This window comes from Leptonotus elevatus, chromosome 16 (assembly GCF_054856555.1).
Source record: "Leptonotus elevatus isolate MCC_2025b chromosome 16, RoL_Lele_1.0, whole genome shotgun sequence".
In the NCBI taxonomy this organism is placed as follows: Eukaryota; Metazoa; Chordata; class Actinopteri; order Syngnathiformes; family Syngnathidae; genus Leptonotus; species Leptonotus elevatus.
In genome coordinates, this window is record NC_141254.1 from 19,778,915 (window position 1) to 19,803,027 (window position 24,113).

The 24,113-nt window shown below is 46.3% G+C and overlaps 2 protein-coding genes across 4 annotated transcripts; one reads left to right on the forward strand and one right to left on the reverse strand.

Annotated features, from left to right (window-relative positions):
* Positions 1 to 8: 8 nt before the first annotated feature.
* On the reverse strand, positions 9 to 4,631 carry sar1b (secretion associated, Ras related GTPase 1B). 2 transcript variants are annotated; one of them, XM_086097904.1, is made up of 7 exons: positions 4,437 to 4,631; positions 1,842 to 1,917; positions 1,170 to 1,289; positions 1,016 to 1,081; positions 833 to 936; positions 559 to 690; positions 9 to 477 (listed from the first exon to the last, which is right to left on the reverse strand). In XM_086097904.1, exons 2-7 carry the CDS (start codon positions 1,897 to 1,899, stop codon positions 361 to 363), a joined length of 597 nt encoding a protein of 198 aa, XP_085954030.1. In that variant the 5' UTR covers positions 1,900 to 1,917; positions 4,437 to 4,631; the 3' UTR covers positions 9 to 360. The 2 variants fall into 2 exon arrangements, with proteins under 2 accessions (XP_085954030.1, XP_085954031.1); XM_086097905.1 differs by lacking the exon at positions 4,437 to 4,631 and adding an exon at positions 2,528 to 2,600.
* A 1,746-nt stretch (positions 4,632 to 6,377) lies between these two features.
* Positions 6,378 to 23,723, forward strand: sec24a (SEC24 homolog A, COPII coat complex component). 2 transcript variants are annotated; one of them, XM_086097900.1, is made up of 25 exons: positions 6,378 to 6,589; positions 6,660 to 6,823; positions 9,237 to 9,764; positions 11,304 to 11,444; positions 11,565 to 11,636; positions 13,026 to 13,070; positions 13,148 to 13,326; positions 13,615 to 13,802; positions 13,945 to 14,047; positions 14,382 to 14,508; positions 15,388 to 15,497; positions 15,601 to 15,713; positions 15,801 to 15,919; positions 17,136 to 17,191; positions 17,741 to 17,947; positions 18,033 to 18,156; positions 18,548 to 18,706; positions 19,148 to 19,321; positions 19,554 to 19,664; positions 20,299 to 20,474; positions 21,210 to 21,347; positions 21,473 to 21,577; positions 22,189 to 22,281; positions 22,354 to 22,457; positions 22,789 to 23,723. In XM_086097900.1, the coding sequence occupies exons 2-25, from the start codon at positions 6,769 to 6,771 to the stop codon at positions 22,901 to 22,903; spliced, it is 3,342 nt and encodes a 1,113-aa protein (XP_085954026.1). In that variant the 5' UTR covers positions 6,378 to 6,589; positions 6,660 to 6,768; the 3' UTR covers positions 22,904 to 23,723. The 2 variants fall into 2 exon arrangements, with proteins under 2 accessions (XP_085954026.1, XP_085954027.1); XM_086097901.1 differs by lacking the exon at positions 11,565 to 11,636 and having other exon boundaries at positions 6,381 to 6,823.
* The last annotated feature ends 390 nt before the right edge of the window (positions 23,724 to 24,113 follow it).

Genomic DNA, 24,113 nt, shown 5'->3' on the forward strand with positions numbered 1-24,113 from the left:
GAGGCGTGTTGGTCCTTTCCATTTATTAACGCTGTCATAAAAGTAAACAAAAAATGTGATGATTGAATAAAATGCCATGTATAGAACTAATGCAAGCTTCCAAATGGACGCCGTGCACAAAAAAACAAACTAAACAAAAATGTGTCCATTTTGCGCTATAGAGAGGGACAAACAACCGTGTGTGTGTGTGTGTGTGTGCGTGTGTGTAAGTGCAGAACCCAAAGAACCAATAAAAGTCTATTGGGATCGAGTTGTTGTCATGGTCTTGGTGGTGGGTGGGCACGCCCGCCGCCAACGCCGCCGCCGCTGCTCTTTCTGTTTGTTGTAGTTGCGGCGAGGGTGCGGCAGGTGGCGCCGCGTTCAGTCGATGTACTGGGAGAGCCAGCGGAATCCCTCGCCGTAGCCTTGGCGCTTCAGCACGCTGCACATGTACACCTCCAGGGGTCTCGTGTTCAGCTCCTTCATGGGGATGGTGCCCTGCGGGACGCCAAAACACGGCCTTCAAATCGGATCTGCGCCCGGCCGGCGCGGCTCAGGCGGCGGCCGGCGCCCGCTCACCTTTCCTGTCGTCTGGCCGTACAGGCCAAACATTTCCCGCAGCCGCTCCTCGCTGATGGCCTCGGGCCGGTCGATCTTGTTTCCCAGGATGAGGATGGGCACGTTCCCGATGGTCTCGTCCGTCATCAAACCCTTGAAAAAGCAGGTCGGGGGCAAACTTGTCAACATCGATGCTAGTTTGTTAGCATTAAGCTAAAGACGGTTGAGCTGTTTTTTGTTTTTTTCAAGATTTGTTCCAACTGCAAGACGTCCGGCGTCCTTGCAGGCGACTCACGTCAAGCTCCGCTTTGGATTCCGCCAATCGGACGCCGTCGGCGCAGTCCACGAGGAAGACGATGCCGTTGATGGCGGGGAGGTAGTGTTTCCACACTCGGCGGGCTGGCGGCGGCGGCGGGATGCCATGCGTGTCAACGGGTTATTTGGAGCCCGGCGTTTTGTGTCCGTAAACACCACGTACCTTGTGCGTGGCCTCCGAGGTCAAAGGTGGTGAATGTCATGCCGGCAATGGTCAGCTCCTCCGAGGCTGCGCGAGCACAATGCAAACATTCAAAGTGTGTGTGAGCGCAAGGAAAGCCAAAGCGGCCGCCGATTTGTGCGATTTGGCCACTGACTGGGATGTAAAGTGGGCACGTGCTGTCCCAGTCGGTCGTCTTTGAGCATGTGCAGTAGCGTGGTTTTGCCGGCATTGTCCAGGCCCAGGAACACCAGCTTGCCCGACTTCTTGTACAGTCCTGCAAACAAAACACGACAACATGCGGGCCTGAATGACTTCATTTTTTTTTTTTTTAACGGGGGGGGGGGGGGGGGTACAATACTTTGGTTTTTATTTTGGCCAAAAAAAATCTTCTTTTTTTGTGTGCTCGCGTTTGGAAAGCAAGACAGTCACTTTTTGATTCCGTCCGGCGTTTTGACAAGCTTTTACAGCAAAATCAACGGCAACCAAAAAGCCTTTCTGTGCTCCCAAATGAGGCGGCGAACGTGCCACGGCCACTTTTAGAAGCTCGGGATTTGTTTCCTGCTGAAAACATCTTGTGTTTGTCGTCCTGTGAGTCAGCGATGGGCGCCGCTTTGCGACGGCGCCCGCCGAGCGTCACCTGCGCGACAGGGAGAACAGGACGGACCGCCGCCGCTTGGGCTGAAAGAGCGCTCGCTCGGTGGCGCCCGCTAGGTGGCGCCACCGAGCGGGCGCCCGCTTTGTCCTCAACTTGAGCAATGTTGATTGATCGGCGTTGGGGTCGGTAGCAAGCATGAGAAATACAGCGTGGGATCGTTTTCGTACTCACCTAAAAACTGCAGTACGCTATTGAACCCGCTATAAATCCAGTCGAATATGAATGACATATCTGGAGCTCTTCAATCCTGTGGAGGGAAACGCGCCGGAAATCAGAAGGAAGCAAAAAAAGGCAAACGGTTCCAATTCTGTGCTACAAATGAGGAATTTGGGGAGGAAACAATCAAACTCTTTTTAGAGCCCTGAACTGAACATAAACTCAGCAGAAAACTGTTACCAATACGAACAAAAAGGAATAATCAAACTTGGGTTGAACGTTTGTGTTCATTCTTATCAGACGTGAGCTTTTGGCATTGATTTTAAAAGTCACGATTGTTGAAGAATGAAGATCGAACAGTTGCAGAATTGACTTTATTACAAAATACGTAGTGATCTTTTTTTGATTATTATTATTTATCTTGGAGTTGACCAATCCTGGTGCTGCATATATTTAACACGCACAAAAACAACAAACACGAAACACGGCTTGAGATGACAAACGCGATTGGTTTCATTTCAATAAAAAGGCAAAAAAGCAAAATCGTTTCCCTCCAAATGCGTTCATGCAGACTCGTGCACAAGAAAGTCAATTAGCACAAAGATGGCGAGCCAGAAGGAAAAAGGCGTCAATGACACAATGTCCTAAATTTGCCCCCCCCCCTTGAATAAAAAAATGCAAAGCACAAATCAATAACTTACACAAAAGCACTTATTCCATGTTTGCACTAAACAAGTTTGGGTTCGCCGTCTTTTGGTATTGATTTTTTAAATCCCGTTCTCAACGACCTCGTCCCTCCCAAATGACGCAACAACTTCGGGGCTAAAGTGCAACGGAGCCAAAGGTCGCGACCACGTCAACGCCAGCTGAGCTCCACGTCAGCGAGCGCCTGCGCCGGCCGCCTCGTTCTTAACGCTACAAGCGGCCGACGTCACGCGCGCTGATACCGGCAAGCGAGCGAGCCCAGAGGCTAACGGACGGAAAATACCGATACAAAGTCAGGAGAGTTCATTCATTGGACTGGTTCAGTCGCAATAAAGTTCTTCCGTTTACAAAAAACCTTCTGAGGTTACAAACGGCACACAATTAACACCAATAATTAGTGCAATTACGATTTTGCGGTTCGGAACCCTGGCCAGCGGAATGTTGTAACGCGAGTACTCCCCGAAACGCAAAAGCAAACGAGGCGACCTTTCCTCCGTGACGAGCAGAAGAAATATTCTCGCTTCTGTTTAAGGTCGCGGGTCAGCTGGAGCCCATCTCTAACCCTAACCTGGCCTGGCACAGGTTCATCTCAGGGTATATAGGGAGAGTGTTTTTATCATTCAATTGATCAAACAGGGTTTTTTTCTCTTCTTCTTATCTTCAAATCCATTATTTTTACGCGTCTCCTGGAATTCGGATGTGAACTCCAACAGGAATTATTTTGTCAATTCACAGCCTCACGCGCTACTGCAATATTTGTGACTTTTGAGTGTGTATGGCTTTGAAAGGGCGAGCGGTAAGTGCCGCCGTGATCTGTGGCATTTATGATAAAAGACGGAGTCCGATTTGCAGGTTCCGATGCCTCTCTGATGCACTGTTACCACGTTTGCTGATGGTTTGATTGGAGCGTGACGGATGCAAGATATTGTCTCATTTGCAAACGGATTTGCACGTCAGAAGGAAGTCATGGGCAGGCTGGAAAAAAGCATGGATTGTATTGTAGCCTGGCCCGGCAGAAATTGGCCACAAGGTCCGAATGACTCACTCCAACTGCAAGGATCGATACCTTGGCCATCTTTATCGTCACTGTTCAATTTGAAGCCATCCCAAACTCGGTATGTTCTTCTTCCGTGAGACTCTTGCCTTCTTTCTACCTGCTGACGATGTGCCTGCCACCGCAGTAGTATTAGTATTAGTTTTAGTTTTAGTTTGGAAACGCAAACTATGCCTGCAAAAGGTTTGGGGAAGTGCAGCAGGTCCTCAGTTTGCCTCCATGTTTTATACTTACAACCTAAGGCGCTTTCTGTACACATTGATGGTGTTTTTAATGATACGAACTCCAGCACTCAACAGAACAAAACTCCGTTCTAAACTATGAATGAGGTCACTTTGCTTTTTAATTCTATTGGAAAGGCTGCCACTCGCGTCGAAACCGTTGACTAAAGATAACTACAGCTGCTACCATTTTGTTCATATTTCAGTCCCGACACGTCACATCAATGATGGCCTGTCTTTTCAAATGATCCAAATTTGAACATACGAAAGCAAGTAAGTGAGTAGCTGACAAAAAGATTACGCTGGCGGCTTTCATTAGCGCTAGCAGGAAGCTACTAGTTACGTGTCATTTTGTCCAAACGGCGACGTAGCATCGACAAGCCGGAAAAGTCGTTAGCATACAGCTAACGCGACACAAGTGAGTCAATGAGAACAACTAGTGGAAATCGTGCGACGTTTTAAGGATACACTTGCGACTTCTCGACGAGAAATAGTCGCGTCGAAAAGAGCCGAGTGAGCCCGGGTTGACGTTAGCTCTGTTAGCCTAGCATGGCTAGCAATCGCGATGGCGAAGGTTTCACGTTCAGACGGCCGACAAAGTGCGCGCCAGCCGCCGGCCGGGAAACTTACTCGTTCTTCAGGCGTGGGTTCGTTTGCCGAATGCGTTGGCTCGTCTGGTCATGTGAATGTGGCTCGGGGGAAAATTCTAAAAGATCCCGCTGACAGCCAGCTCGCCCGTCTCCCTTTTTTTCTTCTTCTTTTTTTCGTGTTTTGTTGAGTGAGCCACGACACCGCAATGGCTTCTTCCGCTTCTTCTTCGTCTCAATGTTAACGGCGGTTTGCAAAGTGTAATAACGCACAACCGCCACCTATTGATTCTCCACCTCCATTCAGGTTTCACGATTATGTACATTTATTGAGTCCGAGTCGTTCTGTTGTCAGAACATGCGTCACTTAGGCGGAATTATTTTTAATTGGGCACCAAGGTCCATATGATCTCATTTGTTTCACTTCGATAACACGTTCTTCCTCATATCACCCCGTTTTATGCATTATAAGCGTATGTACAGTCACAAACAAAATTGATTCATACTGCGAGGTTTTGTTGAGCCTTGTTGTTAATCACGTAGGAGGAAGTGACAGTGCTTATTTGACTGCTGTGCTAAGTCTTCTTTTCATTCCTATATTATATGCCACAAAACACTATTATTATTTTAATATTGTTAGAGATTTGCACAGTAAGAGTAAAAGAGAGAAGAGAAACACAAACTCTAGTGCTAGTTTTAATATACATCATTAATATAAAAAATGTGTAATATAAACATAGGAATTTAGAGTTCATTATAACATTTCACCAACATAATGGTCAACGCAATATGTCACATTTCTGCACAGAATGACATCCCCGTCTCCTCGTGACTGAAGTGCAAGAAGGAAGACGACGTCGGACGCCATTGATGACCACGACGAAGCTGAAAACCCCGTGGAGAGAATGATATCTTGCACGGGCTGCCCGGATCTGCACCCGGTGCTGAAGGCCTGCATGGGCGAGAGCATCAGGACTGGCGAGCATGCCTGTGCCACGTGGGCACATTCCAAAAAGGCATGAGCGACGACCACAAAACTCGGCAAGAACATGTGAGCCATAAGAGCAGGCCGACGTAAGAGCAGGCCACCTGAGACCACAATCAAAGGGTTTTGGCGTTTAGAGACTGTACCTCAGTGTAATCTGGATCAAATCTGGATTAAATCAGATTGTACTTTACACCTCCTGATCCTACAAACATGATTTAAAAAAACAAAAACAATTTGGTGTTATCAATGTTGAAACATGTCCATGAAACAAATCAGGATCAGATCTGAATTCAATTTGTTATTGCAATTTCTAAACCTGAAAAGACAATGAAATGATGAAAATATTCCATTTTTGTAATTACGAGCCCCCCTCAGATCTCCTGTTTTAATGGGGCTCCACAGGGTTCGTCTTTAGGGCCTGTGCTTTTCTCCTTGTATTTGCTATCTCTGACTTCTCTGTTTTTGGTGACTGCTTCTTGCTGCTTTCAGGCACCAACCACTTCAGGACTGGCAGACATCAGACAGCATTTCACAATACGTGAACGATACCAGATATCAAACAAATCGCAAGGCATTTTCCATAGATCAGTTGTTACTGTGGAAAACAATTACCGACATTTTTACCTGTTGCCTGACCAAACCAGTAACAGCAACTGAATCCTAATCAAGTGATGTTGGTGTATTTTCTGCAGTTAATTTTGAGCAATGTCACGTTTATTTATTTGTATCCCTATAACCTTAAACCCAATTCACCCATTAATCACAAAAACACTCAACAGAATTCATTTTTAAAATAGTCGTTAGGAGCAGCCTGTATTCCAAGATAACATTTGTGGCAACGTTGAAACCAAATGTGGAAGCTACTGAGTCACAGATGATGGTTTTAAATGACTCCCTCGTCCCTCCAAGCAAACGAAATACATTTGAAAACATGCGCGCGCGCGCGCACATGAGTGTACTTGACCTGCGCCACCTCTGCTTGTTTCAAGTAGACCGCAAAATGGAGAGCACGGGAGGAAATGCCACGTGTACACACTGCGCATGCCCGACAAATTCGACGTTGATCCTTCTTGGGTGATCCCGATTTCCGGTTTTTCCACACACACGATTGCTCTCGACCAAGGCCTTGCAATCGGCACTCCGGCGTCGTGTCACTTGCGACGGGAGCTTCTCGGCCCGCAGACATGGTCGCGTGATCGAGCCAGCCAGTCAGTCCCATTTTTAAAAACAACAAAACCAGCGGACATTTGCTCCCTAACGCTGCGAATTGTTCCACAGCTAGTCGGCTAAAAGAAGAAGAAGAAGAAGAAGCCGAAGAAGAAGAAGCCGAAGAAGCTAACCGCTCAAGCTAACCACTTGGAATCGGAACCCGGCGTCCGTTTTCAAGATGTCAACGGCGGGCTTCAATGCCCAGAACGGGACTGGGCAGCCGTACGCGAATGGTAAAGTTTCAATGCGACACGTCACACTAAATACAAGCTAAGAATCTGCGGTGACTTGTTTGGCTGTGAACGCTTGCTAACGCTTAGCTCGCCGACTCGCCTTTAACGCCGTCGTAAGTTAGTCAAGAGCGCCGAGTCGACTTGCACACAAACTTAGCGCTGCTTCCCAAATAAATACTCGCGTGTGTGACCTTGTTTCACCTTCTGTTTAACTCTGATTTGTAGCTAAAGAAGCTCGGGCCGCTGTGGCAAACTTGGTTGCAAATTAGCCTTCTGTCATTTTTAGTGCATTTCAGTGCTGGCCGTTGTGGTGAGCATCCACTTTTTTTTCTTTTTTTAATTCAATGAACAAGTTCGTCATGTGCTCAAGCTTCTGGAAAGTTTTCTTCATTCAGCTTGTTGGTCAATATCCACGTCCTCTTGTCAGTACAAGTACGACATCGTAATGTCAAAGCTTTCAAACATGATCGCGAGTTGTTTTTTCATTTTTTTGCCCGACTTCACTGTCAATGTGGCACATTGGACTTGATCCAGATGACAACATTTTTTAACTGATGTGCACGAATCTACAGTTACTTATTCATTGTACTGGCAGTGCGTCATTTTCTGTCATTTTCTGTCACGATCGCAACACTTTCAAAGTTTCAAACGTTCTAACTACTGCAACATGTGCTCTGTTTTTAGGGCTGGGCGGCAATTCGATATCAATATATTTTGCGACATTGATGTCAATACGAAATGCCCCCAATAAAATGTATGATATAAAAAAAAAAATTAGGAAGCAAACCCACAAGTGTGATTACATTTGTGTCACATTCACAAGCGCACAAGAAGACATTTGTGAACCTTGTCTGCCGAACCAGCAAAGAGTGACGCAACTTGCAATAAGATTATTTGGTGCATTGCTAAAATGATCAAACAGCTTTGGGGTGGATACGTGGTGTAAAAGTTCTCGTAATTGTATCAATGATGCCGCTTAAAGCGTCTTCCACAAATAAGCATTTACATTGTACTGCTGGAGGAGCATGGATGTAAACATTGCACAGCACATTACAATGTACACAAAGCAGTGTACATTCCTTAAAAAGTAGTTTTGCTAGCAGATGATTTGAATGGTATTTTTCCTATGGAGAATTGTTTTATTTAATTTGATCATTAAGCCATTTCATTGATTTTAATTTGATCTAGAATCAATGTAATTGTTTCTCCTATTTTAAATGGGTAAGAGGAAAAAAATCAATAGTTATATGAAATGCATACATCGTGATTTTCCCAGTCCTTCTAAGCACATTGTTTAAACAACACGTTGGCATTTATCCGTCTCACAATCGACGTGACAAGCTGAGATTCACCGCTTAATCTTTATCCTCTACATGGAGTCGAGTTCAGGCGCACCTGATGAATTACTTCTCTAAAGAGCGTTTTGGTCAAACTGAAATCGGTCTGGCAGGATAGCTAGATAATTGACAATTGTGTTAAAAAAAAAAATAATAATAATATGTGGAAAATTACAACATAAATTCACATATGAAATATTTTCCTTTCCAATTCTTTCCGTAGCTTTGCTTATTTTTCCCTCACTTTTAATTCACGTTTGTGTTTGAGCTTCTAAATGACTCCGGCCTAAAATGGACAGTTTTAAAGACGCTTTCCAGTGGATTTAAGCGCCTTGGTCATTCATCCCCAGGCCATTGACGAGAGCTTTTCCTCGTAATCCCTTTCCACGGGAGGGAGTGTCATTATGCAATGGAGGGCAACACGCAACATTTCATGGATTGTGGTGGAATTACTATCAACATTCTTGTAATACTTGCAAAGTCTTTTTGTTTTGTTTCAGTTATTCAAGAGGAATAATTATAATATAAAAAAAATAAAGATCATATGTCGCGTGGTATAAAAAGCTCCACCTTTTTGAGAATTCTTATCAGCAAAAGCAAAGGCTTCTTTTTGTATCTAATGTGATATTTAAATCATCACGTGCGTCAGCGAAACGTTCAAGACTCGCTCACGCCGAGCCACTGAGGGCAGATCAAGATTAAGGTAACCGGATTACTGGCGTTCTCTCACCTTATTGGCCATTTGGTACCACCGTGCGCTTGTCATCGCCATTCAGGTGCGCTCACCTTTCCGATTCTGTTCACAAGTGTCACCTTGGCTTGAAAAGCAAGCCACGTGTTTGCTCGCGTTGCCATTCAAACGCTGGCGGCAAGACCAGGAAAGCTGTGTTTTGCTTCACGTAGAAAGCTGAAGGGAAAATCCACAAATGTGCCGAAAGCGGCGCCGCAAGTGTTTCACCAAAACATTGGTGGGATGTTCAAGCTGGAAATGTCATTTTCCCGCAATTTGCGCTTTCAATCTTATCATGTCAGGTTAACACTGTTGATAACATTGTTACATTTCCAACCGGTTCCAGGTCCTTCGCAGAATCCAGTCGGAGTCCAGCAGCTCCCGGCAGTCAATTACGGCGTGACGCACCAAGCCAACTACAACCCAATGCAGGCCAAGGCTCCAGCCCCCCCCGGCCCTGGACTCTACCCCCCCGGGCCGTACCAGCACATCCCCCCAGTCGGCTCCTACCAACCTGGCCCGCCGCCCACGTCCTATCCAGCGCCGCCCGGCCAACCTCACCTCATCCAACCCCCAGTGGGCGTCCCCGTTTCCCGCACCCCTCCCCATTCTGCCAGCCCCAGTCCCGGTCCCCGGTTGCCCCCCGCGCAGGGCACCCCTCCTCCGCCCGCTGCATACCAGAACCCCCAACATCAGCAGCAGCCCCTCATGGCTCCAGGGTGGCAGTACAACTCTGCTGCCACGCCCATGACCGCACCCCCTCGGGGCCCGGCGACCAACCACGCGAACCCGCCCGCATCTTACAGTTCGACACCCTCGATGTCCCATAACGCCGTACGGCCCCCAACCTGTCTACAAGGATACGGCCAGCCAGGTAAGAACGTCAAAATGCCCACTGGGACCACTACAGGATATAATCCAAATGAAGTTTAAAAAAAAAACAATCTAGAAGATGCCAATTGGGCACTTCTGTGGCCAAATCAATCAAAACGATGATGCAACTTGTATGCTTAAAGGTACAGTGTGTAGAATTTAGTGCCATCGAGTGGCAAACTAATAGAATGAGCGGCTAGCCAAGAGCAAGCGAGCAAGAACTCGCTGGAGTGGCTAACGAGAGCGGCTAGCGAAAACAAAGTGGAGGGAAACAAGCTGCAGGAGCCCGGACCACGAGACTCGGCAACGGCCAGCTGCGGAAGGTAAGCGGCGATGGATCCATTGGGTCCAACACGAGCTGCAAGCACCACCAGAGGCTAACGACGTTCACCAAGTTCTTCTCCTTCGGGTATCCGCAGCAGAAACATAGCAGCGTAACATGTCAGCCACCTGTAAGGTGTGTTGTGACCCATGGAATATAATTAGCCATTATATAAAAAACAAAATATACGTTGATGTGATACAACTTTTTTTTTTTTACGAATGTATTATTAGTTCACCACTAGATGGCGCTAAATAAGACACACTGTCCCTTTAAAATCAGATCCAAATCTGTATGGATTTTCAGCAATCCCAATTTGAGTCGCTTTATTCTTGTCGGCCGCATTTTCTGCTTGAAATGAAAGTCAGCGGTGTCAGATAAAGTATCTACAGGGGTGATGTTGGAGGAGGACCTTGCCCGGCCGGCCTGCGCTCTCGCCTCCAACAAGTTGACGCGCGCGCACACACAACAGCCCGCACTCGCTTCACTCCCAATCTGTCCAAAGTTCAACGACGCCGCCACGTGACACAAATCCTGCCGCGAGAGTTGTCCTGATCTGATGCCTCCCAAAAAGTCGCACTTTTCAATTAACCAATTGTTTTGTTTGTCGCTGAGCACTCGCACGACTCGGCTATCATTTAAATACACCTTTAAATGGTATGTGGCAAATGTATTGTTTACATAAGTACTTAACCTGGTATATATGTTGAAGCCGATTTCATTTCCCGACACGTAATCAAGGAGTCAAAATACACATCGAACGCTTCTTCTGCAGGAAGTTGCTATAAGCGAGCATAAATGCGCTAATGTCGGATTGTGCAACGTGAACTGGCTGCGACCCGGTTTCCATATTAACCGGGCTGATTTTAGCCGGGTTCAAAAGTGTCAACAAATGTGAGCATTGTCATCTCTTTTTCGCCAACACTCCAAAAAACATGGCTACTAACACAGAAGAACTTGTTTATAGAAGTATGGTCCACTTGACCGACGCATGAAGCGCAAAAGAAAATGTTGAGTTTAAGCCGAGAAACAGAAAACATGAGCAGAATCTTTTTCACTTTGTTTTGTGTAGAACAGCAAAGTGGAAGGCAGCCACGCAATCAATCACATTAAACATTTCCAATGGAAACGACGAGAAGACCCGAGTCTGTACATACGCATTGATTGTAAAAGCGGCCATTCGCTACGAATGAACAAGATGGACTTTTCTTCCACCAGGCGCCGCTCCTCCGCCGATGAATCCCGCAGCGCCGCAGCAATACCACCCAGGCAGAGCTCCCTTTGGGACCCCGCCCCCCACCATGAAACCCGCGGCGCCCCCCATGGCCAACGTCACCCCGCCGCCCCCAAAGACAGACGGTAAGTCGTGATCACGGTGGGAATCGCACGCCGACGTCGCATTTTCTACAGCGGGGATTTCCATCGTGGCTTAAAAAACCCAAAGCGTGTTCTGTTGTCTGCCCTCCACCCACATGCCAGCTCAGTGTGGGGCCGGCAGCGTTCTGCCCCCCGCTGAGCCCGACGGTCAGGAGGCGGATGTTGAACGTCCAGGTGCGGTTAAATGTGTCGCCAGCCATGTTGACATCTTGTATCATTTCGTCTTTTCTCCTCTCGCTTTGAAAAATAAAAGCCTTTAACTGATTGCGACTCGCGGTCAATAATTAGACACTTTCACAAATGAGCAATATTCAGAACACATTTTTGGGGTGACGTTTCCAGATCAAATGAAAATGCATTCTAAACTCCCCAGGCCAACCTATTTTGACCCCTTGTAAGCGAGGCTGGAACGATTCATCGAATAATTCAGTGACCAAAAAAAGCACAACGTGCCACGTTGGTGATCGTTATCACGAGATGGCGATCTTCGTTCATCGAATCGATCTCCTTCAAATGTGTTTTCATGTCCTCACACGTGGTCAAGGATGGAGGCAGCTGCTGGTCTGCTTCCAATCGCGTCATTCAACAAACTCGCAAACTGGCTGTGTCCGAATGTCCGCCCGGGTCCGCTAAGCCCTCGTTCACTACATGACCCCCCCCCCCCCCCCCCCCCCGCCCTAAAGACTGGCCTCATGTGGTGCCCTCATTCCGTTTGGCGATTCGGACAGCCAGCTCGCTACTTTCTCCTCGTCGCATATCACGTGACGCACCGGCTATTTATTGTGAATGAAAAGGTTTTCAAACTTTATTCCATTTGTTGTACATAATTTCAACAAAAAATGTTGTATTATTTCCGTAGTCTATAGTAATGCATCGGATTTGATTCCCATGCTGTCGCTCGCGCCATGTTTTTTTTTTTTTTTCATACTCTCAATGCAACCCAGTTGAGTGAACCTACTTTTTTAGAGTGCATTGTGGGTAATTTTGAGTGCCCTGCATTTTTGTTCCCTGGACATTCAGACGCCGCTACAAAATGGCGTGACCCCGAAGTAGGGCACTATATAAGGGAGTAGGGTGCACATTCGGACACAGCCCCTGTTAGCTAACTAACGGTTAGCTCGTTAAGTCAGCCACAATCCTAAATTTGCTGAACTCTACGCACTCATTTGCTGACTCCCACGTCACTCACCAGTCGCACGCACTCAAACTCACAGATACTAGTGTGTTGAACGTAAAGATGGTGATCACAAGTGGACACCAAGTTTTTTCTCTTTTTTTTTCTATCCAGTGGTGAAAGATGATCTAAACTAAAAACCACAATCAATTCTTGGAATGAAGAAAAATGTTAATGACGTGAATTTGTAATGCTCCAGGCTGCTCGAGTGAAACTTTTCACATTGAAATGCACAAGTCGAGTGACGCAAAGTTAATTCAGTTCAGCCGACTGATTGTCTGATCTCGTCGTCATGTCCATCCCCACTAGAAATGTCTTGTGTCCCTTTCCATCTCATCACTGCTGGTTGACGGAGTTCAAATGTCACCTCTTTTCCCTTGTAAAAACAGGAATGGTCGCCGGCGTCGGCACCAATCATGTGGACAACCAACTGGGTAGGTCTTTTTGTCACAAGACAGAAGACACGGAATGTCTTCAGTTCCTTTCCTTCTCATGTTGCTTTTCTCCCCAGCCGGGCCGCCCCAGCATGGCCCGCCGGGTCGGCACGTGAGCCACTACCCTCCCCTCGCGCCGGGGTACCAGCACCCCCCAATCATGCACCCGGCAAATCAGAGTGCCGCGCAGCCCTCGCACCCGGCAATTGACAGCGCCACGCAGCCTTACGCTCAAGCACCTTGGCCGTACCACCAGGTGAGAGGGAGCGCGCACGCGCTCATTTGTTTTGTTATGGTGCGTGCGTGCGTGCGTGCGTGCGTGCGTGCGTGCGTGCGTACGTGTTCTTCCACTTGTTATGCATTTGCTTTGCACTTAGCGCAAGCAAGAATAAAGTCGTTGTCAAGTTGACGATTGTTTGTGGAGCAACATGTTCTGCCGCTTGGCTTTGCCTGAGCAAACTCCTTCTCAACCCACAATGCAAACCTTGAGAATGAACTTTCTTTTTTAAGCCAAAACCGTTAATGGCGGCCTTCTTCCCCGCAGCCACCTCCCGGGCCCGGCCCGGCCCAACTCAGCCCGTCCCTGGCAGCCATGAGTCTGCAGTCCGGCACCCCCGAGAGCCTGCGAGTGGTCAACCTCCTCCAGGAGCGCAACCTGCTGCCCCCGGGTCCCGTGCCGGCCCCCACCCCCTGCCTGCCCCAAGACCTGCAGAAGCTCAACTGCAACCCCGAGTAAGGACGCTTGAACGTGCTTCACTCATTGGCTTGACATGACATCACATGATTTGTCAAAGGCACGCCGCGGAAAGTGCAACGCTGCGTCGCACAATCGCACCTTTTGCTGACATCAACAAACGTGTCCCTCCGCCGCCAGGGTCTTCCGCTGCACGCTGACGAGCATCCCTCAGACGCAAGCGTTGCTCAATAAAGCCAAGATGCCGCTGGGCCTGCTGCTGCACCCCTTCAAAGACCTCTCGGTAAGGACGAGTCCGCAGGAAGCGCTCGCGCGTCTTGTCTTCAAAACAGAAGAATTTTCTCATTTAGTCACTTCTTTTCATCATTTTTTTTTTTGTACGACTAAGAAGTCATTTTGATTTCCAACAGTATCGATGGACCACTGTAGCGGACCACAATTTGTTGTGTGACCGATTGCCCCCCCCCCCCTATTTTTTTAAATTATTATTTCTCGTTATCAAGCTTTTCCAATGACAAACACGCCGCGCTCCCGTCTTGTTGATTCAGCTTGACTTGAAGTGCAAATGGATTCCCAGCTCGCCATCTTGACCAAGTGTGCCCTCCTTCTTCTTCCAGCAACTTCCCGTGGTGACGTCCAGCACCATCGTCAGGTGTCGCTCCTGCCGAACCTACATCAACCCCTTCGTGTCCTTCCTGGACCAGAGGAGGTGGAAGTGCAACCTGTGCTATCGGGTCAATGATGGTACTAACAAAGTACTTGTAGCCTGTAAATGCCGGATGACAATTATGCAAAGATATTTTAAAAAAACTTGACCCTCCCACACGCGTTTCACACATTTCAAGTTCAGTCTTCACTCTCTTGCTGTCTAGAAATTGGAGGCCATCTTTGAGGAAACGAAAACCCGCGTGTACGGAAGCGAAGCATGCTTGCTTCAAGCTCTTCACTTGCCGTCATTTGCAATTTGCTGTAAAAGGCGCATAAAACAAACAAATGGTCTTTAAGCAAAACGACAGTCATGTGTATGGAAAACGGCATAGAAGAGTTAACAGAAAATTGCAACGGTGCCGCGGTAATTATAAGCTTTCAAAGAATAAATATAGCCGTGGTTAATATTAGCTCCAAAAATAATTTACACTCCAAGTCTTAATAGCAGTAAATATTCACCAAAAATGAAACGAAACATTTATTTCTTATAATTGTTCATTTTTCTCAGTAGTCACATTGCAGTTAAATATTGGATAGGAAAATAAGAAGTATTTTTCAATGATCATGTATTGCGCGTACAATTGAAGAAAAAAAGTGCAGATTAAAAAGATTAAGTGCAAATATATTGAACTTAAAGTTGAACACAACTGAACTGTACGCTGGTCGTGATTCTTTCATTTACCACAAGAGGGAGCCCCTTACACTTTGAGAAGCCCTGCTGTGGACGGTGTTTAACCACAAACGTAACCATTTCAATGTCAGCACTTCAAAATCGGCAAGATGCAAAGGTAGTAAAATTAGATTAGAGCGGATTCGGGATGTCAGGATATTGAGTCGGATCAAATGTGCTTTGTAGCCTGCTCCTCTGTGTATGACCCCGTGCGTGCGTGTGCGTGCGTGCGTGTGCGTGTGAAGTTCCAGAGGAGTTCATGTATAATCCAGTCAGTCGATCCTACGGAGAACCACACAAGAGACCCGAAGTGCAGAACGCCACCATCGAGTTCATCGCGCCTTCCGAATACATGGTGGGCGTCTTTTGTATTCAATTGATTGATTTTGTATGGATTTTTAAATCACCACAAATGTGTGTGTGTGTGTGTGTGTTGTTTTTTGTTTCCCCACCTTTAGTTGAGGCCGCCGCAGCCAGCCGTGTACCTGTTTGTCCTGGACGTGTCCCACAACGCGGTGGAGACGGGCTACCTGAAGGTCTTCTGTCAGTCGGTGCTGGACAACATCAACGCGTAAGCCATCGACGGCCGTCTCTTCCGTCGGACCTCACTCCCGCCCGCCCCATACTGACAGCGCATTTCTTTGCGTGCGCGCCGAAGGCTCCCCGGGGACACGCGGACAAAAATCGGCTTCATCACCTTCGACAGCACCATCCACTTCTACAACCTTCAGGAGGGACTCTCCCAGCCTCAGATGCTCATCGTGTCGGATATCGAAGGTGACGTCGTGTCGCCGTTGCATAATTGCACCGTCTTTTTGGACGCCTGTCCTCTGCTGTGAGCTGCAAAACAAAAGTTTCCCTTTTTTCATGCTCAAGCCAAGGCTGTGTCTGATCCAAAAAAATGGCGCCATCTCGTAGCGTCTTCGGCGAATGAACAACATGGTGGCTTGAACTTGTTTCCAAGTTCTGTATTTGGAATAAACAAATGGCGATGCCTTCACAAAGTCTGTTTAGCTTCATGCTAATGCCTTAGACGTGCTAATATTTATACATTGATATCGCAATCTTATAATCCTCTTACGACACGTGTAGACAGAGCTAACCATTAGGGGCGTAAATCTCCAACCAAGACGATTGGATACGCGGGGCGCAATCCGATACAAGGACGGTTCGATTTTAAAATGGAACGGTTCGGTGTAGCGGTGCAACGGTTATTTGATTACTCAACAATTAGTCCAATGTCAAATGAGTATACAATTATTTTGTTGTTTGAATATCTTGTTTAATTTAATTTCAAACATCTGCTTTCATTTTGGAAAACAAAAAGCAACATTTTTGCATATGTAATGTCCTGACATGTGACAGCCCCAATTAGTAACGATCAGCCTTTCAAAATTTTAACGTGCATCTGCCTAAGAAAATACGACAATCATCAGTTGTAGCTACTAAAGATATGCTATAATAATAATAATAATAATAATAATAATAATAATAATATTCTCATTCATCCAGGATATTTCATTCTCATGGCATTGAATCCATCGCAACCGGACTGTTGTGGTTGTTTTATGAAGCAGTTTTGAGCAGCGGTATCGGCAACATAAAACCCACTTATAACGTCTTCGAGCTATTTTTAGACCGATTCATTAGTCCGCGCGCCAGTGCGCTCGCGTCGTTAAACTCAAAACCGGATTTCCGGTCCAAATCCTTTTTTGCTACACCCCTACCAACCATACTTGCGTGTATTCTTGATCCTCTGCAAAAAATGTCTGCTGCGGTTTACTGAGTGACCATCTCCTCATCATCTCCATTTCTGCTGCTATTCTACTTCCTCCTGGTGAGCGCCATTTGTCAGGCCATAACCTGCTCTCATAGAAAAACAGGACTTTGCTTCCATCTTGTGGCAGGTGTAGGCAATTACCAAGCTTTTTGTCTTTTGTCTTTTGTCTTTGCCGCCAGTATGCGTGCCAATTTGTGCTCACGTGCCCCACAGATATCTTCTTACCCACACCAGACAGCCTTTTGGTCAACCTCAACGAGAGCAAAGAGGTGAGAAATGTGTTTAACATAAGAAAGCAACTTTTCAGGACATGCGGAGATCCTTAAAAAGTCTTAATGTCGTTTTGAAAAATAGCTCTTCCAAAATACATCCTGACAAGCTTCCTAATCCTTACAACAACCAACGACTAAATAATGACTCAGAAAGTCAATATTTACTTTTGGGAGGTTAGATAAGGTCGCTTGAGGCATCTGCATGAGTAAATGCTGCTACTTGTGAGCAGCCCCTGCAAAATGGATGTTGAAAAGAAGAAAAAGAAAAAAAGATACTGTGCTCTATTTAGCCCGAGATTCCTGAATGAGAGGTTTTAAATCCTTCACCTTTTATTTGACGAACCAAACGTTGCGCTCTTCGCATATCCAAAGCCGTGTGATGCTGCCATCTACAGGCATCTGTTAGTCATTACAGTGGTCTTCATAGCGGGCAAACTGGACAAGAGTTCATAAATACTAATTGTACTTAACGGAGCATTTATAGGATTGCGTTTAGCCTTTGAGATCTTGTTTGAATTGTTGAAACTGCAACGTGGTGTCTTGCAGCTGGTGCAGGATCTCCTGAAGAGCTTGCCCACGTTATTTGAGAAGAGCACGGAGACGCAGTCCACGCTGGGCTCGGCCCTGCAGGCCGCCTTCAAGCTGCTGTCGCCCACCGGCGGCCGCTTGTCCGTCTTTCAGACGCAGTTGCCCAATCTGGGCGCGGGGGCGCTCCAGTCCAGGGAGGACCCCAACCAAAGAGCGTCCGCCAAGGTGCCGGCCCGGCGCCGCCGTTCGGGATTGACGCGTGGCGAACGATAACGCCGTCGGGGCTCACACACGCTTTGTTGCGCTTCAGGACATCCAGCACTTATCCCCGGCCACGGACTTCTACAAGAAGTTGGCGCTGGACTGCTCGGGGCAGCAGGTGGCCGTCGACCTCTTCCTGCTCAGCTCGCAGTACTGCGACTTGGCGTCTCTTGGTCAGTCCTGAGCTTTTTCAACCCTTTGTTTAGCCATGGAATGAAAACAAATATGAACAAATATCCTTTAATTTTAATCATCAAATATATATTTGGATCCATTTCAACTTTTTGTTTGAATAATCATTGAAATGTTCAAGACATCTCCTTTTTTTGTGAATTGAGCAAAATGTGTTTAGATTTGATGTCGGATATTCTAAATCAATATATTTTCAGCTAGAAAAAAAACAAATTGTTCTTTTTGAAATAATCAAACCTATACCTTTCACTCCGCCCCCAAAACAAGACTGCAGCATAATGCAAGAACTTGTGACTTATTGCACGACTCTCCATAATGAATCCTTGTCGAACGGATATCATGAGCGCTTCCGTCTTGCTTTCGCTCTCCCAGGCTGCATATCGCGCTACTCTGCCGGCTGCGTCTACTACTTCCCCTCCTACCACCACCAGCACAACCCCGCCCAGGTGGAGCGCTTCCAGAAGGACCTGAAGCGATACCTGACCAGGAAGATCGGCTTCGAGGCCGTCATGAGGATACGCTGCACCAAAGGTATGCCGGCTGCGTTTGGCGCCATCTTGGCTGCATTTGGCGCCATCTTGGCTGCATTTGGCGCCATCTTGGCTGCATTTGGCGCCATCTTGGCTGCATTTGGCGCCATCTTGGCTGCATTTGGCGCCATCTTGGCTGCATTTGGCGCCATCTTGGCTGCATTTGGCGCCATCTTGGCTGCATTTGGCGCCATCTTGGCTGCATTTGGCGCCATCTTGGCTGCATTTGGCGCCATCTTGGCTGCCTTGTCTCTCTTTATTGGTGCCAACCTTTCCGGAATTAAGCGCTTCTCTTGTTCATTTGACTCGGTTGGAATCTAGAATTCTCATAACTTTATTATTATTCTTTTTTTAATGCATTTAAGAGCTGAAAAAAGGATTTGAGATGAAAGAGTGCAATTTCCATGATGAGTTGCTTTTGGTTTCACTTTTGGGTCTGTAGGTCTGTCCATTCACACGTTCCACGGCAATTTGTTTGTGCGCTCCACCGACCTGCTGTCGCTGCCCAACGTCAACCCGGACGCCGGCTTTGCCGTGCAAATGTCCATCGAGGAGAACCTGGACGACATGCAGGTGGTCTCCTTCCAGGCGGCGCTGCTCTACACCTCCAGCAAAGGTGCACGCGCGTTTAGAGGATTTTGTTTTGCTTTGTGGTGCGACACAAATGTTTAGCTCGAATTGAGTTACGCGTGCACTTCATTCAAGTCAAGTGAAAAACAAGACGGGAACAATTAGGCTACTGTCCAATCACATGGAAGTGTTTGCGTAGATGTATGAAGAAGAAGTATGCATTTCAATGAAAGTGGATCATTTGTGTTTGAGATCCACTGTTGTGACGCGTTCAACAGGAGAGCGGCGGATCCGCGTGCACACCTTGTGCCTCCCGGTGGTCCACTCGCTGTCGGACATCTTTGCCGGCGCCGACGTTCAAGCTATGGCCGGCCTGCTGGCGTGTATGGGTGAGGGACACGCAATAAAAAAAGAAAATATAGATATATATAGATAGATAGATTTTTTTTTTTATATATTTACTTCTCTTGGTTCCAAATCGTACTCAATTTCAGTATATTAGAAAGCTGAAGAAAGTCATTAGAAATCCAGAAATCCAATCTGATTCGAGGCTTCCACCCACTTGGATGCGCTGACAGATGGTCACAAGTGGCGACGCACGTGGTTGCCTGGCAACCACCAAATGCCGACCAGCAGGTTAAAGCTTGAAAAAAAGTCAGGCAGCTGCTCCTTTGTCTCTTTCAATTGGCAAAAGGAAGGTAAGAAAGCGCTCACGGTCACTTTGAGGGTCTCCACCGCATCAACATTTGCAAACACACACCTGCACTTGGAACCCTAACACTGGTCTTCAAACCCCAAAATTAAAAACGGTTCAAAATGGGAATTGATCTTCAACACCATTTATAAGATCATCCATCCAAATTCTCCCATTTTCCTCACAAGGGTCGCTTGGGGCAGTAGGCGGGGGTGCACCCTCAACTGGTTGCCGGCCAATCGCAGGGCTTTATAAGATCAAGCTCTGCTAATTGTAATGCGTGACGGTGCATGTAAATGTTTCAAGGCGTGGCCGTCTTCTGCTTTCAGCCGTGGACCGCTCGGTGACGGCCAGCATGAGCGACGCCAGGGACGCCATGACCAACGCCGCCATCGACTCGCTGTCGTCGTACCGCCATTGGGTGCTGACCATCCAGCAGCCCGGCTTGCTGGCGCCGGCCTGCCTCCGACTCTTCCCGCTCTACATCCTCGCGCTGCTCAAGCAGGTCAGCCGCCATTGCCGCGCTCGCTTCCTCTTTTCGAACCCTTTCATCTTTCCAAGGGTGGCGATTTTTGGGGGGCTCGTTGCTGTTTCCAACTTGCGCTCTTTTAATATTTACTTCAAATTGTATCTTCTGTATTTATCATGGCCATTTTGGGCTAATTGAAATCTATGAAAAGTACAAGACCAAATCGCCACCACACATTAACAGAAGCCCAGAGGCGTTGATTGAGAAGGATTTCATCCAGTGAAAACTTTGGACCCTCCCTTTTAAGGTTTCAAGTATTTTTTAATTTTGGGCAAAAAAGATTTACTGTCGAAAGCTATAGAGATCGATCGATGGGATTTACCTGCTTAAGTTTCCATTTCACTTTTTAAGACCTGCCTTGAACCTTGGGAGCTCCCTGAACGAAAAAACTACGACGACTAATAATCAGCATCGGTATCGGCCCTGAAAAAAACATATCTGTTATCTCTTAAAAAAAAAATAATAATAAAGAAGTTAATGATACATTTATTTTGTACCACTTTCGACCAACCTCGTACTTTCATAGTGGATATCACAGGGTTACAAGTAGATGAAAATGTATGTTAAGAAGGGATATTGGGTCAAAACAAAATCTTATCAACTATACCACCGCATACAAACAAGTAGGAAAGGTCCTAAAATAGAACAAGTGTGCTAGATTAAGAAAACGAGGTATTTATTGCACGTAATCCCCCTCCATGTGTTTTCCAGAAAGCGTTCAGGACGGGGACGAGCACGCGGCTGGACGAGCGCGTGGCCTCCATGTGTCAGCTCAAGTACCAGCCGCTGGCCTACGCCATGCTGATGATCCACCCCGCCTTGTACCGCGTCGACGACCTGACCGACCAGGTGAGCGCGCGCAACATTACAATCGCAAGCCACTCCGCCCCACCTGTAATATTGATTGATTGATTGATTGATTCCCGAGCAGTGTAGTGTGCTTGTAAGTAGCTGCGTTGTCGGTGCCTTCCCAGGGCGCTTTGAACGTCAGCGAGCGGACGGTCCCTCAGCCCAGAGCGCTGCAGCTGTCCGTGGAAAAGCTGAGCAGGGATGGAGCGTACCTCATGGATGCTGGAACGGTGCGGGTTCGCATTTTCACATCAGCAAGGCACACAATTCCTTGATGTTGGCAATACAAAACGATTTGACTTGAAGCACCGCTAACGTCCCATATTATAGAGTCGTGAAGGGGGGGGGGGCACAAATGTGAGCTAATTTTCTTTTAAATAGCACATGAGTGTTGATGGGAAAATAGCTAACGTTGACAATTATTTTAATTTTAAATGTACTATTACTACTATAAATATTTTAAACACTTGTCCAATACTGTCGTGAAAACATCGACTTGAAACAATAAAATTGTCATGTAATTACAGCCAGTAGGGGAAAAAATATTCATAAAAAGCAGATGACAGAATGCATTACAAATAGTCAAATCTTTCTGTCAAAATAGGAAAAATATATATTTTTTCCCCCTGAAACTCAAAACACAACAAACAAAATAATATAGCTTATTCTCTTCTTATTTTATGCGTCCAATGAATTCTGCTGCCAAAAAAATACCAAGGGAAAAATAAATGGTCATCACGGTCATATCTTACGTCCTTAAATTAAACATTTGATGAAGGCAGCTGTAAAAATAGTGAATGTCGTTTTTCCATCATGTCTCCCGTCTCCCGTCTCCGTCCAGGTCATGTATCTTTGGATCGGACGCAACTGCAACCCCAACTTCCTCACTCAAGTTCTGGGTGTCCCCAACTACGCCGCCGTGCCTGAAAACCTGGTAAGAGGATTTTTTGGGGGGTTGAACCGAATGCTAACGACGCTAATGCTAACAAGATGGTTCCTGTGCCAGTATCTGCTGCCAGAGCTGGAAACTGCCGAGTCGCAGAGGACCCGAGCGTTCGTGGGCTGGCTGAGGGAGCAGAGGCCTTTTTACCCCTCGCTGCATGTCATCAGGTGGGCGGAGGCGGGATTTCCGTCACCTTCTTGTCTGCTGTGCAGCTCACCTCCTTGTCCTATAGAAGTTCTTAAAAGCTTTCTAATTCCCGCAACGTCAACGCTAGTTTCGTTAGCCAATCCATGGCGTTTTGCCTTGCGTGTTAGCAGCAAGCTGGAGGACTTTTGTAAATCAATCTGGTTTTGTTCAATACACGCAGCCGACTGTGAACCGGACCTTTCTCCGCATCACCTTGCAGAGTTTTACCACCGCGCTTTCTCCGACATCAACCGCCTTCCCGTCCGACCGCTACCTGCTGCTGTCGTTTATGTGCCCATTTTTTTGTCCCAGGGACGAGAGTCAGCAGAAAGTGGCGTTGATGCAGAACATGATCGAGGACCGCACCGAGTCGGCGCTGTCCTACTACGAGTTCCTGCTCCACCTGCAGCAGCAGATCTCCAAATGATCCCATTGTGTGTGTGGAAAGAGTGGAAGTGCGTGACGGACACTTTCAATTTAGCCTTGGAGGTGGTCATAAAGAATAAATATATATATATATATATATAAATATATATATATATATATATATATATATACTGTATGTATGTAAAAGATGGAAAGTATCAGTGTTTATTCTCATAGAACAATAATGTCCAAAGTTGAGATATGGCTCAGATGTGAGCTTGTTGATGGCAAAAGCACAGACTCCTTTACTCGAGCACGTCACATGTATGCAAGTCTGTGTGTGCGTGCGTTCAAGGCGAACCAAGGTGTCTGACTGTTATCTGAAGATTTCCAACAGCCATCAGTTTTTTTGTGTTTTTTGTTTTTTTGAACATTTCCATCTTTCTACGCGTTGCGCCGGACAAATATCAGAAAAAGGTAAGAAAGCATCAGGCACTCACTTGAATGTTGCGTCGCAATCTCAAAAAAAAAGAATCTCTTTTTTGCTCCCCTTGCCTCCGTTTAATTTATGAGCCTCCCAATGTGATTAAAATTCTATGATTGCCTTGAACGAAAACTCTACTTTTACTACCAAGCCTATATAAAATATTTTAATATAATAGGATATGGGATTTTTGTTTTTGTTAACATAAAACGTAACAGAAAAAGCCATTGTGATCTTTTAATCATGCTTATTGATACTTGTATATTGAAAATACTGCATTATATCAATGGTGGAGAGATGCTAATAAAATGTTAGTATGACCACTAAAGGTGAATTGTCAATGAAATAAAATGTTTGGGACTGTAAAAATATATATATATTATACTTTAAAAGCAAATTTTCCTCGAGTGTGATGTGGTCATTCGAAATTGATGCATTATAAGCAAAACTTACGTTATAAAATGAATTGGGTCAGAATTTTTTATTTTTTTTTGAAATGACAAAGAATGCCGTGGTTACTGAAGTCACGCATGTGACTTTTCGATCTCATGTTTAGCAAGTGCATGTGGGCGTGGTTAAAACTAAAAACTGTTTTTAATATGCTCTCTAAACACCTGCTCCCCTAATTACAATTAGTGATTGTAAGGATTACTTTGGATGCATTGTAGCGAAACGTGAGATTTTTAGTGTCTCGCCAAATTATTTATAGAAATGTTCATATTAGGATAATAGCTACCTCAAAAAATCTAATATTTGATATATTTTCACGGTCAGCGTTCCTTTTTGT